Genomic DNA, 17,917 nt, shown 5'->3' on the forward strand with positions numbered 1-17,917 from the left:
CGTCGTACTGCCTCTGTTAGAGCGCCATACGTCAAGTGTTATGACCAGCTGACTTTGAATGAGAAAAGAGATTCCCAATTACAGCACTTCTCAAGTCTATGGAGGTGGTACCTTTTGTCATCAGATGGACTTCTGGAGGCATTTCATGGCCTGCAAAGTGTCTTGCATGATTTCATGATTTTTCTTTTCTCTTTTTTCCCCCAAATTGAACATGGGATTTGCTCTTATGTGCTGATGTAGAGAATACCCTGCTGACTGAAAACCTTTCTCCCTGGATGATGCCAGTTGCATGTTAATTTGCCACTGTAAGTCAGAGTACGATTGCATTCATAACTAAAGGACATGTCACTGAGCCAGAGACCAGTGCTTTGTCTAAATAACATTGAACATTGTAAAGAATAGCTCACTTAATACTACTGGTTATAAGAAAGCAATATTTCTTATACTTCATTTCAATACACTTCAAGATGTCCAGCTAAATGAAGGAACCTAGCAGCTGGCAAAAATTAGCTAGTGGTCAATGCTAATAATAGTTATCTAGTGTACTACAGAAAAATGTGAACAGTTCTGCCTTAGTCTGAAATAGGTCTGGAGTTGGTACAATGGACAGTCTTTCTTAAAAATGGACCTTTCATGTGTTTTGTCATAAATGTATTTACCATAGTACAACTGCAGTTGTCGATTATCAACATCCTTCAGTCAATTTAATTCTGTCTAGTTTTTCTTTAAGAAATTCGGTGTGTGACAGTTGGGGAGGGGTTCTAACTTGTCTCTCAAAGGCACACACACACCTTTTTTCCTAGAAAAAGGGTTGTGGATGCCAGGAAGTGACATGCAGGCTCGTTCATTCCTTAACTGAGATGCAGGTGTGACTACCCAGAGGAAGAGAATGATCAGATTGGGAAAAACCTGAACAGTTCTCCCTTAGTCCAAAACTATTCAGGAGCAGGAGTTGGTATAATCACAATCTTTTGTTCAAACTTATCTTTTCATGCGTGGTTAAGGTAAACATTTTTGTCATAAAAACTGAATGCATCTACCATTAGACGCCACTCTGACTCTGACGAGTGCACCGCTTAACATGTTTTGTAAGTTGGCGGAGAGAGATGTTGAAAAACTGGTTGAGTCCTTGAATCATGCCAGACTGAATATCTGGCAGGATGAATGTATCTTTTGTCCATGGCTAACCACCCAGATTTTATAGTAAAACCTTCAGGCAAAGGTAGCATAAACATAGCAAAACATAGCGTTAATAAATGCAACTGACTGTCATGTAGGACGACAGTTTTGGATGTCAAGATTTATTAAGACAAATTTTAAAATCACAGATTTGCATGTGAAAATTGGAGATTTATTGTTTTTATGTGACTTGTGTAATGCGGGATATTTAACAACTAGGCAAAAGGATTGTCTTATGATTATTCCACCAATCCAGTATGGTATGACTTACCAAAGGTATTTAAATCTTTAGTTAAAGTGCCTGGCAGATCTGTTATTGCAAGTATTGATTCTTTTACTGAATTTAATTTCTAAATTTGTAGGAGTTATTCAATGGCTTGCTACTCCTTAACCAAGTTTGTATGGACGAGGACCCCGCATAGAAACTTTCACAACCCCTGGCTGATTTGTGAAACCTTTCGTTGATTTTATAATTTTTTCCAATATTCTGTATGTTTACTGTGACATATTATCATGGGCACTGAAGCTATTCAAAGGCTCTATGCACAGACAAGCATGTGCTTGCCCCTGAAGCATGTGATGTAAGCCACCACATGTAATCACTCCACTCCAGTCAGACTAGCACAGACATGAGTTGGACGACACTCCATGTACAGCACAACAAACAATCGACCAACGTGGCCTCTGGTGCGCAATGATACGTTGCCATCCTGGGCGACTGATATCCTCCTGTTCCTGGATGACCCCAGAGCCAGTCCGTCGCCACAGCCGATACCAGACCTCAGAGCTCCACTGTTCTGCTCTGAGTAATCACTTCTCAAAGACTAAAGGCAGGGGGATCCATCTGTACATGATCTGTTTATCAGTCCTTCCAAAGACCAAAGAGAAGGAACCAAGGAACTTGAGTTTGAAAAGCATAGCGTTTTATTTATCTGTTTTATTTAACTAATATTTGTGAGTACTAAGGCTACGAAAAGCATTGTGTCAAGTATTCACACACTCACTGTGGCAGAGTCTGATCAGCTTTGCACTAAATATTGTCAGTATTACCATCGAGTTTGTTCTAGTGCTTGTAGGCATCTTTGCTATTTGCACTTTGCGTTCTTTTCCATATCGCCCTCGACCCTCGTAAGTTATTTTGGACAAAGGTATCTACGGACAAAATACACTTCTGGCTGCGACCAATGGCTGCATCCCTTATATCAGTGGTGGTGGAGTCCTAGTCCTTATGATGTGCCGACCCCCAGAGCTCTGCTCACACGTGGTCTCCTGAAGTGACAGGATAGCACGTGTCACGCTGTGGCAGCCAGTTCAGAGATAGTGAGGCACTGTGACCCTCTGATATGAGCGTACAGCTTTGAAATGGGTAGAGAGTGTGGCTCAATGCAGACTTACAGACACTTCCTCGTCAGGGCAGGGAAAGTATTTTGGGTCAGGAGGAACGACGGAAAGGTTTTATGCTGATGATATAAGCCCAAGAAATCCTGGCACAGGAACACAGAAGCATCAACATAGACTCCTCTGAACGATTCAAAACTTTTGCATTTGGTAGAAAATAAAAGACATTGATGTGCATTGATCTGGAGCTTTCATCAAATTATTGAGTTCAGCTGCCTCAAATGACAACTCTATGGAAACAATGCACCTCTAATGTGATTATGACAAAAAAAACTTGACTAACAAGTCCTAGAACAAGCCATAAATCATTATTAAAGGATTACACCGGTAATTTTCATTTTTTCAGTATCGTCAACATTAAAATACCAAAACCAAAAACGTTTCTGTCCAACTCTCAGTCATTTTTTACATTTTCCTACCCTGTTTAGCATTTGACCTGAAAAGCCATTTATTTCAGTTGTGCATTTAAGGCATTAAATACAGATCAATTTTAATTTTCTGAAAATGCAACCTATTATCACAAGAAACATGGCTAGTATAGTTTTTACCAAATGTATTTCAAAACAGCAAATTGTTCATTTTTATGGGGACTATTTTCAGTATTTACGATGTTGCCCCATACTATTTTCCTCATATCAAAAAATCAATCGTTGTCACTTTATAAAGTTATTTCAGTAAAAAGTGTAAAGGCCAGGTTCTTCATAATGGTGAAGTATGCTAACTAAAGTAACAGTGTCTCCTTGGCTCATTTTAATACTTTTTTGGACATCAATGAGTTCTATGACTTCAGGGATATTGGCATTGGCCAAAAATTGAAATTACTGGTTTTATCCTTTACGTTGTTATTGTTGGATGACTGGGTCATTCAATGCTATCAGTGTTTTCTGATATACTTTTCCATGCTTTGGCCAGAATTCTGTATTACTGCAAACATTTAGTTCCTCTGCCATTTTTGAAAAAAAAATTCTAATCAGGAAAACAATGCGATTCAATCTGCAAGGGATTTAAGGATACTTCTTCCCATGAGGACAAAATATTGCTTCATGGGAAGAAGCAGTGCCTCCTCTGGTCAATAGGATGTCTGCAATCTTCTGGCAGCCTGCTTCACAGAAGCTTCAGTCCTTTATCAGGTGGACTGCTGGGAAGAAAACAGTCCTTTTTTTGTCTGTTTCAGTCATTAGTGTGTAGTGTGGCTTGTAATAACCAGTAGATGGCAGCATTAGTCCTCAGGTTGTGCTTAGGTGCAGAAGTATACAGGATTACAGCGACTGTACTGTGGTTTCAGCACCATATCACAGGTAACTCCATGAACAACTGAAACACAGTGAAAAGGAGTGTAAAGGCCCGGGCCTTTCTGTCTGGAGTTTGCATGCTCTCTCCCTGACTGTGTGGGTTTCCTCCCACAGTCCAAAGACATGCCGGTAAGCTAATTGGAGACTCTAAATTGTGCATAAAGATGAGTGTGTGAGTGAATGGTGTGTGTGCCCTGCGATAGATTGGCAGCCTGACCAGGGTGTAATCCTGCCTCTCGCCCAATGCACGCTGGGATAGGCTCCGGTACCCCCCACAACCAATGTCCAGGATAAGTGGGTATAGATAATGGAAGGATGGATGTATGTCTCTGTCTCTGGTCTGACCTGTGGTTTGGCCTTTTTTGTTTCTCTGTGCCCAGGAGTTATTTTTGTGTCTGCTCATTCTACCCACGCACCCTTCTTATCTGGGCACATCTGGGACTGGATACAACAAGCAAGCCCCATGACTGCATCTGCAAACAGGCAGACATGCTGATTTCAGGTAAGCATTCAAATGCAGTAGGGTACCGGATGGGTGGGGCTAATACCACATGATATTTAAAACCGAGCAGTCTGGGACAAAAAAGAACCATTCAAAGTTTTTACACTTACAAACAGGGATTTCTTATTGCTGCTTCCACTTACTAAATCATTTCCCCCCCCATAGATCTTTCCTGAGGGAAAAGAGCAATAGATCTTCAGTAATTACACTTCTTAAAGCACACCATGAAATATGAGACACTTAATTACTCTGTGATCTATGGAGGCTGTGATCTATAGGCTGCAAGGGATAGCCTTAACCCCAGGGCTCTAATGTTTCTATGAAAAATCTGAGTATTTCACATTGTTAGACATCTTGGCAACATGCAGCTCAGAGTCCAGCTCGGGCTGTGCCAGAGATGTGTAATACATGGCCTGCCTAAAGAATAGCGGCACTCCAGTTCTCGCTGTTTCGCTGACTCGTAACACCAGGAGAGACACGTGACTGTCAGATGGAGATTTGGATGCAGTGCTGCTCAGCCAACCTCATGTCTTCTCTACTGCCCAAGCTCCATCTGAAACAGACCAATGGAAATGCCAAAATTAGGACTCAATTTTATTGACTTTCTTTTTCTTTTTTGGTGGTATCTTATTGAACGACTGACAGAGCAGGAATGCATGCAATGGACAGCAGGGGATTGTATTATCACCATAGCAACATTTGTTCGCCTCCCCATGGGGATTGATGGGATATTGAGTCCCAGAACGGCAATTGTGGAAAGGAGCCAGTAGTTCGCAGAATGTCCGTGGCCTGTACCAAACACAATGCACATTTCACAGGGGCCAGACATTTAACTACACATCTGAGTAACTTCCACAGTGTTAATCTGCTGCAATCTCCTGTCCTGAGTAGAGAGGTAAATTGTATTTTCTGGTCTGGCAATATAGAAGCACTTTTAAATCCAGCTGGATTGTGGCTTTACAGTGCTGGAGTTGTGCCCCCATGGTCCAAGGGAACAGAACACATTCCTCTCTCTTCTTTGTAAATGTCCCTAATTCCCATCTACAATGAGAAAATCCATTCAATCGGTGTGCACATCAGGTGAATTCCAGCACAGTTGTCGATACTATCTGTTAAACATCTTTCAATCCACATAATCTTTCTCGTCTTTTGTTTTCCCCTGATGGGGACACTAATTAATTGACCGTGAATGACTGTGATCAGATACCTCGTTTTCCTAAACATTTTTGCAAGTGGTCTGTTCAACTATTGATAAAGCACCGGAGTTATACTTTAAAAATGAGAATTTATAATTTCTTATAAAACTCATATGTCAGTTGTGCAATGTTGGAAAATACACTATTAAAAAGAACTGGCCCATAGCCTGTAACTGCATTGTAAGTGCGTATGTGCCACTAGATGGTGCTACAACCCTTGACATGTTACACGACTTTGTCCATTTGCGCGATTCCGCTCTCTGTATATTTTCTTATTCCTATAATAAAATACCTAAACTGCACTACAATCTTAGACCTTTCGGGAAAACTTTATGGCACTTTCTCCTAACCTTGAAATAGTCCCCATAAGAACCCTACCATTTAGATAGATTTATAATGGCCATGTCGATAAAAAACTGAAGATATGAATGCCGAGTCATAATAGGCTAACACATCTAGTGAATTGGAAAAATGAATAGTATATGCGCCTCTGTGTAACTCTTGAACAACAGCATAAATAGAACAATGAATATGCTAATCATTTTGCATAAAGAGTTAGAAAAAAATATGGTTTTGTCATTTTTTTTAAATGTTGCCTTTGGAAAAGAATTTTTTTTTAAATGCCTTTTCGTTTAATGAGAAAATTTGCCAACGATATAAGCCTAAGTAACAATTCCCATTTAACTGGATTGTTCAACGAGTAGTAATAATAATTTACAATCTTCGATTTTCTGAACACAAGACTGTAAATGTGTTGTTATCGCTCGTGGCTAACTGTAAACTCCGTGCAAGCCAGTCTGATCTCAGACAGTGATGTCAAAAACGCCCTAGTCTGGTTCCAAGTGTCACGCTTCGAGGTGCCTAGTACATACACGTGTCAGCTTTGCTGTGTATCTTAGTCATATAACACACATACCAAAGTGAATTCCTTATGGGCGATGGGGAGGCAATGTGATGATGTGTAAAGAAACAGTTAAACAGCCTCATTTTCCCGTCTCGTATGCGACACATCCTGAGAGCCTCGCGTCCTATAGGAGCCGCTAGTTTCGTTTAATGAAACCCGCGCCACTTACGCGCACTCCGCGGAGGAATGCTTTGTAGTTACCACACGCAGCACCGATGTCTCGGCTGTCAACCTCAACCGTCGAGCATGATCAAGTCTGTCTGCAGACCCTAATGCTTTTCAGGTTTCGCTGAGGCTGGTTGAGGTATTGGGCAGGGCAGCAAGTATGCGCCGCGCGGAGCAGGAATGCGGTTGGCACCTCGACCGCCCTCGGGGCAACATTAACAAGACCTTGTAACGACTTAACTCAAACCAGGTGGCGCGCGTCTCGCATGCCGCAGACGGAGGCGCACAGACAATAGCGTGTCGTTAGCAATTTACTGCATCCGGCGCTCATGGTAGAGAGAGATTCTGGACAACTTCAGGTTTTACGCAAATGTTTATTATTTGACAATGTTTGACACATAAAATAAACCTAATATACAAATTATTATGACATAGGGAAAAAACATGTTTTTATTTTACCACATTTGGAAACACTTAACATTCATAGCACAAATGATGGAAACAGACAAAGCTATAATGCCCTTAATACATTTTTTCCTGTATAAAAATAATTCCATCTTCATAAGTACAGTTACAAGTAATGGATATATTTATATGTATACGTATAAAACATTTAAATAGTGATATCTCAGCATTTTAAACTTATATACAGACTGGCAATAAAAATATATATAGATTGCACTTTTTCTATAAAAAAATTTAAGTTCAAGTATGATACAGCCCTCCTTGGACTGGAAACATTGTTTTTTTTTATTTTTAATTTCCCATACAGTGTCCAAACGGCCTAACAGCTTTATACTTCCGCATCTGAAGTCAGACTCCCTATAATTAATGTAGATAAATGTGCAGAGATAATCCAAGCAAATGAGTGCTGGCATTTAGGACATCGCCCCCTTCAGTCTCTGTTAGTTTAGCCATGTCCAGTAATTCAGCGGGACGTTCCTCCGGAGCTTGGAGGGGCAGAGAGGGATGTCCGCCCCAGTGTCCCACAAGCAGGAGAAGTCTCTGCCTTTTGAGAAAGCCTGTCCCACAGGCCAGATTTTCAGGCATGGCACCTGTTTTTCGCACCCCCTCCCCCCACCCCCAGTGTTGCTGTGCTCTGCGCCTGCGATGCTGGTGACCCTGGTTCTCCTAAGGCACGCTGACATCTCTCTGGTGTTCACGCCTGGAAAGAATGCAGCAGAGCACTCTTTGGCGGGAGTCTGAGGCGTCTGCAAAGTTCTGGAATCAGCCAGAGGAGCTTGGCTGGGGGGGGTGGGTTGGCAGGACACCACCCCCCCTTACCTCCCCTCCTCCCTGCGCTTCTCACGTCCGTTGGATTTCACGGAGAGCCTTCCGCTGCAGATCCCGGGCCTCCCTTCTGCTCTTCACCTGCAGCTGCAGGTCCCCCAGCATGGCGGCTATGCTGTTGGGCAGTGACCGGCGTCTCCGGCCGTACCCCAGCGGGCTGATCTTGTCGATGGGGGCGCTGTCCACCTTCAGTTTGTTGTTGAACTGGTGGATGCGGTGCGGCAGGTCGTGCACTGTGCAGGTGGGCAGGAAGGAGCAGCCCGTCCTCCTGGACTGATTGACTGAGTTTTTGGTTCTCTTTGCCCGGATCTTGATGTCCGTGCTAGAAGAAGGGGAGGGGGGTTTGGGGGTTAATCTTTATGCTGCATTCCTGCTGAGACTCACCCTGGGCTCTCAACTATCTATCTAACTATCTCTTAACTGCTTGAGTAAAGTCTCATTACTCTCATCTAACTTTAATAGTATATACATGACCAGCTTAAAGTGCAAAACAAATGAAATGCCATATTGATCAGATGAAATGAAACCTCCTCTTTACCTGGAATGAGGCTTTAAGGTATCTTTGACATCTTCTGGCCGGACAAACTGCACTGAGTCTGTGTTGCTTGCTGCAGGCACACCATTTAGATCTCTTTTCGTCCTGCTTTGCAGCCAGGTGCTCAATCTGTGGGAGGGAAAACCATTTTATTAAACACCAACCGACTGCTTCAGAATGAACCACAGAAAGAAAGGTTATACACACTCCAGATTTTTCCACTGACGCACAATAAAAACACTTATCCTGATCAAAACATCTTACCTCTTTTTCATCACTGAACTCAGGTCCAGTTTTGCACTGTCCACTGCAGGGGCAACAGAAGCCAGCAACCACCAGCAGAAGAAAGTCTGGAGGAGCAGTCTCATCTTGGCTTTAAACCTGCGAGGAAAGTAGAACAGTACTTGTTAGTCATTGACGACATTTATAAATGGATAACTTATGACTTCTGCCCTGTCCACTAATACTGGCCCTCCCCTGCACCTCTGAACAGCACATCTGAAGTTCCCTGGTCAAGAGAGTCCAAATCCTTATTTGTTCTTGTTATTCATTTGACATGTCAGGCTGAGGTTATGTTTTGTTAGCTAAGTGAACTTATTTCCTCTGGCCCCTGTTCAATCTGGAGTAGAAGGGCACAATCTGTATACCAGACTTGTTCAGAAGCCAATAACAATCCACTCCAAAAATACAACTCCCTTCCCTATCAGATCACAACTCCATCAAACCTCAACACAATCTAACATACCCCACACACACAGCAAAATAACTTCCCATCTTCTACAACAAGGCAGATAACTAAACACACACCCCCAGTCCATTGCACTTGCACCGTGACCCCTTCAATTCACTCACTGGAAAGCCAGAGAAAACAAGCAGTATCAGATGCAACATACCTAAAGTTCTCAATAATCCACTCGGGTAAAGTGTTGAGAGAGACAGAGTCTGTGAGGAGAAAGTGTCCTAGAAGCTCCAAGTCTGCTGTTTAGTGCCGTGAGGCAGCTGTGACACCGTTCCAATGATCTGAGCTTACGAGCCAGAGGTGGGTGCTTTTATACTGATGGTGGGCGGGGCTCTCAGGCTGACAGCCACTCTCATCCCAAATGCCTGCAGCAGCCAGCACATTGCCGCCGGAGGCTGTGCTCTCTCTCTCTCTCTCTCTCTCTCTCTCTTGCTCTCTCTCTCTCTCTCTCTCTCTTAGCGGGGAAATTCAGTCAGAGAAAGGATTTAAATCACACGAAGACAATAAAACAGTCAAACAGCATTATAAAGGGTGTGTTTAAATTTCAGTTGGCTGAAAGGGACTGCATGGACCAACATGCGATTAGGGTCATTTAAAGCTGATGTGGGTTGTGCAGTAAAAAATCTGATGTTGCTCTAGCCATTATGGAATGATTTTTAAGTCAGACCATTTTTATTAGTTGTCTTTTTTTTTCTTAAATTTTATAACCTGTTTCTCATTTGATGCAATTTTATAAAGAGATTACATGGACCATTTCTTGTCTACTGATAGGGATTCATGGCCATGATTCACACGAGAGACAATTGCTCATAGGTTAGGAATTGTGTAAAGTACTCAAAGGCAGATTTTAGAAAATATTTTTTGGTAGAGAATTAATTTCCATTGGTATAATAAAAAGGATGGAAAGGCAGTATCTCAACTCATATTTTGGGTCAAGGGGATAATTCTTCGGTTCACCTCTTAAATTCCAGAAACCATTTTTTTTATAGGAATGTTAACAGAGGGACTGCTATAGGCAATTTCAGGGTACAAGTTTAATGGTAACTGATTGAGAAACAGCTGGCTTGTCAATGCAATTTAGGAGAAGAACATTCCAAAACAGTGAACCTCTGGACGCCACCACTTATTTATGCCAAATAGTTCAAATGACTGAAATTTCTTTTAAAAAATTTTGACAGATAACACTAGGATTTAAAATGTAAAAAATAAAAATAAAACTATTTTTTAAATCTAAAGTTCATTGACTTAAAATATATATTAGATTTCTTGAACAAAAATGTATGCTCTGTGTTTATGGTTTACAAAAGTTCTAATTCTATCAATCATCTTCACTACCAGGTATATTGAATTTCTAATGTATAGTATGTGTATGTATTGTATGTATTGTATTCATACAATATGCACATAGATAGCGTGAGGCATATCTTTGATCAGGCTTTTCATTATTTATTTAATTATTATTAAGTTTAACTGTTCATACACTCTTGCCTTTAACTGAAATTGCAGTTGGGTCTTCGTGTGTCAGTTACAGCTTAGTGTGAAAATGTGAAAGATTCATTCAGTTAAACAATAATTGTCTGGGGCTAGTTTGTAATGATAATAGCCTCTGGTGAAACTGTAATCTCTGTGTGCTCTAATAGCTTTTTTCCTAATATGGTCACTTTGTTTGGATTGCGCAATAACGATACCCTTGTGCAGTTGTTTGCGAGTTGCTCCTTATATAGAAATTGTTTTCTAGCTTTATTGGTGATAAGAATGACAGATGCTGAAACGGAACTCTCGTTGTCATCACTCTGATTTGGAAATGCATACAGACAGAGAGGTGATTTTTTGCCATACCTGTACTTTTTTCATCAAAACAGCTCACCTTGTGTTGTCAGAAATTCTGAATGCTCAGTCTGACTCATCCAACAGGGTGGACTTAAATGTGAAAAGAAACATTAGACAATTAAATGAAACCAAAGCTTACTTACGTGAGTCTGACGCATGCACATTGGTCTGTTTTGTCTGTATGATACCTTAACTAACATTATAGAACTGGTGCCCATTTACCATGCATGTTTTTGTCCGCTGGTGAACCCTGGTTTTCTTTTGAAAATGTTTTTGAGCATACCTTTCAGCGCAGAATAATGGTCTCTTAGCAGAGAAAACATCTTTCTCTAAAACAACTAAATTTTAAAGGACCCTTGTGGTGCCCTTATCCACTGCCCTCTATTCAAGAAACTTGAAGAACTTCAAGTTCAAGTCAACCTTAACAAGTTTTATCACGGAACGATCTCTTTTCTACAAGAGACTGTCCAGACAGCGCTTTTTCGCATAGACATATTCCCTTTCATTAAAGTGCAATGGGGACGGAAGATCTGACTCCCTCCGTTTGTATTTTAAAGCTGTTGACTCCCTGGCAAAAACAGGCGAAGTGAAGAAACACAGGGCTTGAGTGTTTTTCCACACCACTCTGTTGTTTTCTTCCAGCATTTGGCAGGACACGTATATAGTCCACTGCCTGTTGGTGCTTCACAGTCAAGGACTGCCGCTATGCTGCGTTTCGGCTCCATCGCGAACCCGTTCATGTGACCTCGGTAAGCACACACAATCAAGTCTGAACCACAGACTGTGAAAGGCCTGAACGCGATAACACAGTTGTCCCAGCGACTGGGCTCAGCAAGACTGACAAGTGATGCAGAGCTTCAGGAGCACCTGCGTCAGTGTGGTGCAGTTCCATTCTCCTGTGACCGTTTAACTGGAGCGACTGCAGCCAGGCGTGAATTGCCAGGATTCACAGTGTTTGCACACTCGCTGGTTATTTACTGTGTCGAATGTTCAATCAAACACTGCTTCCTTAACTCATAGTTTTGTGGGGCTGCCATTTAAGGTACGGAATGAGATAGTAGTCAATGGGATTTTGGGTACCCCACAAATAAGCTTTTATATAAGCGCTTAAATGTTTTTTTCTGTCTCTCTTTTCCTTTCACTGATCCCATGCACATAATTCAAAACCATTTCCACATTCCATTATCAGTCATTTCAAACACGTTACTTATTTAATTATGTATTCTTCTGAATTCAGTGAAAAAGCATCTTATATGAGCCTCTCAATCAACATAGTGGAAACTGAGGCCAGAAAATGTGTAAGTCGGCATTGTGCTTGCCATGTGACTGTGTCCAATGACATAACTGCATTTCATACCAAGCCTCCTCAAACTCTGAATCTGTCAATGATGATATATGGTTAATATAAAATAAAAATGTGTGTCTGCATCATTACCAGGGGGTGGGGTGTTGTGATTTGTTTCCGTGAATATGGGTTCTGACTGCTCCACTTTAAAGCGGAGAAGTTTATTCTTCGAGTTTCACAGTTTTTACTGTTTTGGCTCTGTACTCCAGCACATTTGAAATAAAGCAATGAATGTAAGGTTAAAGTCCGGACTCTCAGATTTGAGGGTATTTACATCAATATGTGTAGGAATTACATCCCTTTTTATGTAGTCCCCCCATTTTCAGGGAGCAAACATAATTGGACAAATTAACATAATCTAAACTAAAATCATATTTCGTAGTCTACTCAAATACAAGAGGTCTAAATGTATTCCCTGATATGTCAACAATTTTGTTATAATCTGATCCGTTTAATCAGGACTGTTCGTTTCAGTCAGATATGGACTTCAGCCTTGTGCATATTTTTTCCTCGTGTTTTTACATACATATCTGTGCAGTAAACCATGTTATACTGTCTCCTACATGCACCTAATCAAAAGTCAGAAATATTACAAATAGCATAGCCTATGTAGACTAGCTATTTACGTGACCTTACTATATAGGTAAAAACGATTTTTGTCACGTATAGCCTATCTATGAGCGCCTGCTACAAAAAAGAAGCAACCAATTTCCAAGAGGAAACGTTTACGAGCGTGTGCAAAAACAAAATAAAACAAACAAACAAATAAATTGCACCCATATTTTCGTAACGTCTTCAAGTAAACAGCAAACTTAAATTGTCATAACTTCGCAGTATGTATCATTATAAAATGTGGGGCGTTAATATACACTTAGAATAATCTGTGCAGCGTCGATCCAAAGTCCTACGTCCGCAATTTCCCCCAAGATCCTCAATAATTAAAGAACTAGCACGGGTCCGGTTAAGTTCCAATAATATACTGATGCATTGATCTAAACAATGCTGTACCGTATACCTGTATATCTGTAACCATTGCCGAACAAGCGAGCGAGATTTAGGATACTACATTTGCAGCAGTGCCTGCCCTAGATCTGCGTAACTCGACTGCACATATCAAACCTAGTTCAAGAACAGCGCGCTGGTTTGTTTGTAAACTAAAAGTGGCCCACGCCCATACAGGAGCACCAGCGGCCGCACGCAGGCGCAGTGCAATCTCTTGTGTCAAACATGGCTGTACCTTTGGAGAGAGAAAAATGCTGAATAGCCTTGGTAAATTTCGCAAAGGGACCAAACATGGCGAGACTGGCTGATTATTTGATTATCGTGGGATACGATCATGAAAAAGCCGGTGAGTTTCGACTGATCCTACTTTTCAGGAAAAGTCTGCGTCCTTTGTGGAGGCCGTGCAGGCAGTGGGTTGGTTCTACTTAGTTATTGGTGTCTTGAGATTGGATGGCTAGCACTGTCTGTGTTTCATTACTTTGACTTTAAAGGTATTTATTCGTAGCGTATGTGTTACTTGTGAAAATATGTCACTAGCGATAAAAGAAGCAGTCAGATTAACTGCAGTTATATGGCTTGTTTCGTGGATTTAGGAAGTTACTGTAACTTTTTTTGAAACTGCATAGTCTGTCATATCCTGCCTGAGTTGTTCAACGTTAGCTCAGTTAGCTGGCTGGCTAACATGAATGACGTAGTGATGGATTGTCAACTGGCAAACTGTAAGCCGCAACTGGAGCAAACAGCGCGGATCGCAACAAAATTGTCTGAGTCTGCATTATTTCAGCTAGTCTGTTATTTCACAAGTGGTCACGTGCCCAGTGTTTGATTCGAAATTTGGATTTAATATTGGCTGTCCCAACTACCATCTACAGTTAACTGTTTAAAGCTTAACTTGCCATGGCCCTATAGCTAGCTGTCACTGTCAGTAGTAGCCTATTATGTTAGCGTATACAAACCGTGTTTTAAGTTGCTAGACAACTTACACAGTATTTGCAATGAACAGACTGTATTTTTGACCTAATTGTAGAGCTTCGTGGTCCACTGATTTTCAGAGTTTTAGAATTAACAGTTCTGTTTTGTTGAAACGAACAGTGCCTGCTCACACCCATGCATTTGTTTGTCTGGCAAGTGCGGGGGATTACAGTCCATGTTATCTTTTGGTGAGAATGTCCCAATATTTATATTAAACGAGCGCATCCTTTCTGCGAGTAAACGACGCAGATCCAGCTGCCGTCCCTTTCTTCAGCACGGCTGGTTTAGAGAATCCACAGGTGTTGCCAATTTACAGTAGCGATGACTGTAATATAAGAGTGAGTCGATTTTTTGTTGTCAGATTAACGTCATTTGTTTAGAAATATCCAAAATAGGCGTCGTTCAGTGCATGATACAAAAGGCGATTCATAATTGTAGACCAGCAGCCACCAGTATGGAATGTGATGCAGCCGCATGCGCTGATGATCGTACATTCTGATGCATTCATTCCCATGGCTTCAGAAACAGAATTTAGCCTTGCTTGAGGTTTCTGAGCGACAGGTCCATAGTTTGAGGCCGTCAGTACCCTTGTAAGTGATTTCTTTTCTGTCTGCAGTCCAGTAACCGGACAAGGTCCTATTGCACGCCAGTCACTTAGGTGGTTATTACATGGTTTAGTAATTCAGGTCGGTGGCTATTAACCAGTGTTTGTATTAATATGGCATATTTCTGATGAAATATCCTTCAAACGTAAGTGATTTTATTGTAGGTGAAATTAAATACATAACAATATGTTGCATTTATATTTCCTCACACTCAAAGCACTTTACAGTGACGAGAGGTAAATTAACCTCAACCATCATCAATGTGTATAGCACTCACACAATTGTTATAAGATTGATAATTAGCCTAAATTACAAGTTATTAATTGTCCTGCCTCACAAGTTAAGGCTACCGAAATTCCAGGGAAGTGCTGTGCTAATAAACAATGGTTGGTCAATTCTGGTACACCACATTTGGCCCTCAAAGCCAGTAGTACTGCCAGTTTTCATTCTTCCTCCCCAGTCAGGACTGATTTAAACCTGGGACACCTGGTGAGTTAAATCTCTGGCCAGTCAGTGGAAACCAATCAAGTAACCATCAGACAGAAAGGTAAATCAGTACTACTGGCCTCGATGGCCATATTTGAGTATCCCTGTGATAAACTCTGGCTGTGTCCAAAACTACTTAAGTGCCTTACTATTAAATATGTAAGTTGTTTGCAGACAAGTAGTATACAACGTGCATACTCAGTAGTGGGCAAGTAAGCTGCTTCAGAGATGGCCCGTGGGTAGGTAGGACTCCAATTGGAGGGTGTGATTCAAGCCAACTCAACCACTCAGTATACATTACTACAGCATTTAGAGCCTATCAGAGCGACTACCTGTTCGCCTTACATGTATCATTCAGCTGGATTATACTGAAGCAAGCAGTAGTACTTGCTCAAGGTACACGAGGTCCTACCGGAATCGAACTCACTTCGGTTACAAGCGCAGTTACGCCAATCACCGCGTGCCATACATAGCTTTCATCTCTGCTACAGATTAAAGTCACAAGTGAATATCGACCAAGGTACTGAGTATTCTGAACAGTCTGTGGCATGTGGCAGGAAGAGGCTTCAGCTAAAGGGCAGCTCAGTAGAGATATTCCAGTTTTGTACCGCGGTGGTGGAATTTTATGAGTGAGAAATTTATGACTGTTTGTGAATTTGATGTCAAACAGTGAAATGCTTTTCTGGTTAATCCTTAAGCACTGTCACGGTGCTATACTCTTGGTGGTCATAACTGTTAATATAAACTGAAAAAATACGGGCAATGAATTACAGGTTAAACAAGGTAAGATTTTACTTTTGGAGAAATTAACAGATCAGTCACCATAATGCAGTCCTCTAACATCCTCATAGCTCCCGCAAGAATGAAAAAGTAACAATCTGTGATTGAAAGTCTTGCATTAGTATTTTAGTTTAAAAAATGTTTTGCCTCAGGTGCAATTAATCAAAATGTAACTTTAGGACATAGTGGCCTCATGAGAAAGTAACATGTGTTATAGTGACAAAATCACATTCTTTGCTTGGAATGTAAAAACAGTTCTATTGGAATTCCACCATCCATCACTGAATTTTCCTAGCTTTAATCATTAGCATGCCCCACTGGGCAATTGACGTGACAGCTTTGAGTCAAAGTGTTTTTATACTTTAAACCAGCTTGGTTTGCAGATGAACATGGGCTATTACTGTCTAAGGTGTTAGAGGTACTGTAACTGTGAGGGAATGAGACTGCTGATTATTCTCCTTGTTAATGAGCAAAGGGTGAATGAAATGTAAATTTACCACACACAAGGTATTTGTCACACACTTATTTATTTTTTTGTTTTTTTGATAAAGTTATTTTCACCTAGGCAATTAAACTTTAAGTGATACTAATTGGAGGCCGAGCAGTAGAATAGTTGTTCTAATGCTACCAATGTCGAAGCAGACAGAGAAATGAGCCAGTTTTAAACATGTCATCAGCAGTTTCCGCAGTAACACAGTGGTTGTGCTGTTCAGCTTGACCTTCCAGAGAAACACTTCCTCTGCTTTCCTTTCAGGATTCTCCGGTCCTTGTTTTTTTCCCCTGACCATTCCATATGAGAGAGGTAGATTTGCTTTACCACCCGCTTGCATGGTGATGCAGTGGCAGGCCAGCAGTGGAACCGTTTGGCAGTTGTTGTTCTACAATGTAAAGTGCATCACAGTCACTTTACCCCTGGTGTGTCATAAGTGCTCAGCCAGTCCACTGTAATGCAGTGCTGATCTCATCTGCCAACCTATAAAAGTTTGCCAAGTATAATATGGTATAGGAGTCTGCCAATGTGCTGGGAGATGTGGCTGTGTAAATTGAAACTCGGATGTAGCAGTCCGTAAACATATTTTGGATGTTAGTTTAGCGATCATATGTAGGTATTGACCTGTAAACTCCCATGTCAGTCTCCCACCAGTGGTATTACCTCTAGGAAGGCAACACTTAGATACCAACATCTTATTGTTGCGTGCGCTGCATGCGATAACCATGCCCTGAATCTGCATTTGGTCCGGGTAGTGGTGTCAGATCACTTAGGGTTTTTATATTTGAAAACAGTCTGATCTGCTTTCAGTTTGCGCTTCACTGGAGGATCTCTCCAGCTCCTCAGTTAGATGTGGACGGTGCAGGATGTGGGCCAGCTTGGAAAAGAGGCAGGTGGAAATGACCACAGCTGCTGAACAGTGTGAACTGTGAAAGGCTCTGGAGCTCATGGTACATATTTCACTGATGCAGCCCGGCCAACGTTACATGACTGCGAATGAGCTTGGCCGGAGTGGAGCGATTATATAAGAGTGGTATTTATGATAAGTAATGTGGGTCATTTTGAAAGTGAGAATCGCTTGCGTTCGTGTGCGTGATGTAAAAACATTGCAAAAATGAAAGCCAAAACTACAGTCTCAGTGCCCTCGAGGGGAAAGAAAAGTTTGTATTTCATCCAGTTCCGTGATATGTTCCGTTTCTTCAGCACA

At 41.4% G+C, this 17,917-nt stretch overlaps 2 protein-coding genes across 5 annotated transcripts in view; one reads left to right on the forward strand and one right to left on the reverse strand.

Moving 5' to 3' along the window:
• Positions 1 to 6,990: 6,990 nt before the first annotated feature.
• LOC135255558 (pro-adrenomedullin-like) lies at positions 6,991 to 9,504 on the reverse strand. The gene is made up of 4 exons (XM_064336899.1): positions 9,355 to 9,504; positions 8,726 to 8,842; positions 8,465 to 8,590; positions 6,991 to 8,248 (listed from the first exon to the last, which is right to left on the reverse strand). Exons 2-4 carry the CDS (start codon positions 8,827 to 8,829, stop codon positions 7,942 to 7,944), a joined length of 537 nt encoding a protein of 178 aa, XP_064192969.1. The 5' UTR covers positions 8,830 to 8,842; positions 9,355 to 9,504; the 3' UTR covers positions 6,991 to 7,941.
• A 4,063-nt stretch (positions 9,505 to 13,567) lies between these two features.
• Positions 13,568 to 17,917, forward strand: part of sbf2 (SET binding factor 2) — a 110,311-nt gene continuing 105,961 nt past the window's right edge. For all 4 annotated transcript variants that reach the window (XM_064336900.1, XM_064336902.1, XM_064336901.1 and 1 more), the window contains exon 1: positions 13,568 to 13,723. In XM_064336900.1, the coding sequence (XP_064192970.1) occupies positions 13,712 to 13,723 (12 nt within the window). In that variant the 5' untranslated portion in view covers positions 13,568 to 13,711. The remainder of the gene's footprint in view (positions 13,724 to 17,917) is intronic.

The sequence above is a fragment of the Anguilla rostrata genome, chromosome 5, assembly GCF_018555375.3.
Source record: "Anguilla rostrata isolate EN2019 chromosome 5, ASM1855537v3, whole genome shotgun sequence".
Lineage (NCBI taxonomy): Eukaryota > Metazoa > Chordata > Actinopteri > Anguilliformes > Anguillidae > Anguilla > Anguilla rostrata.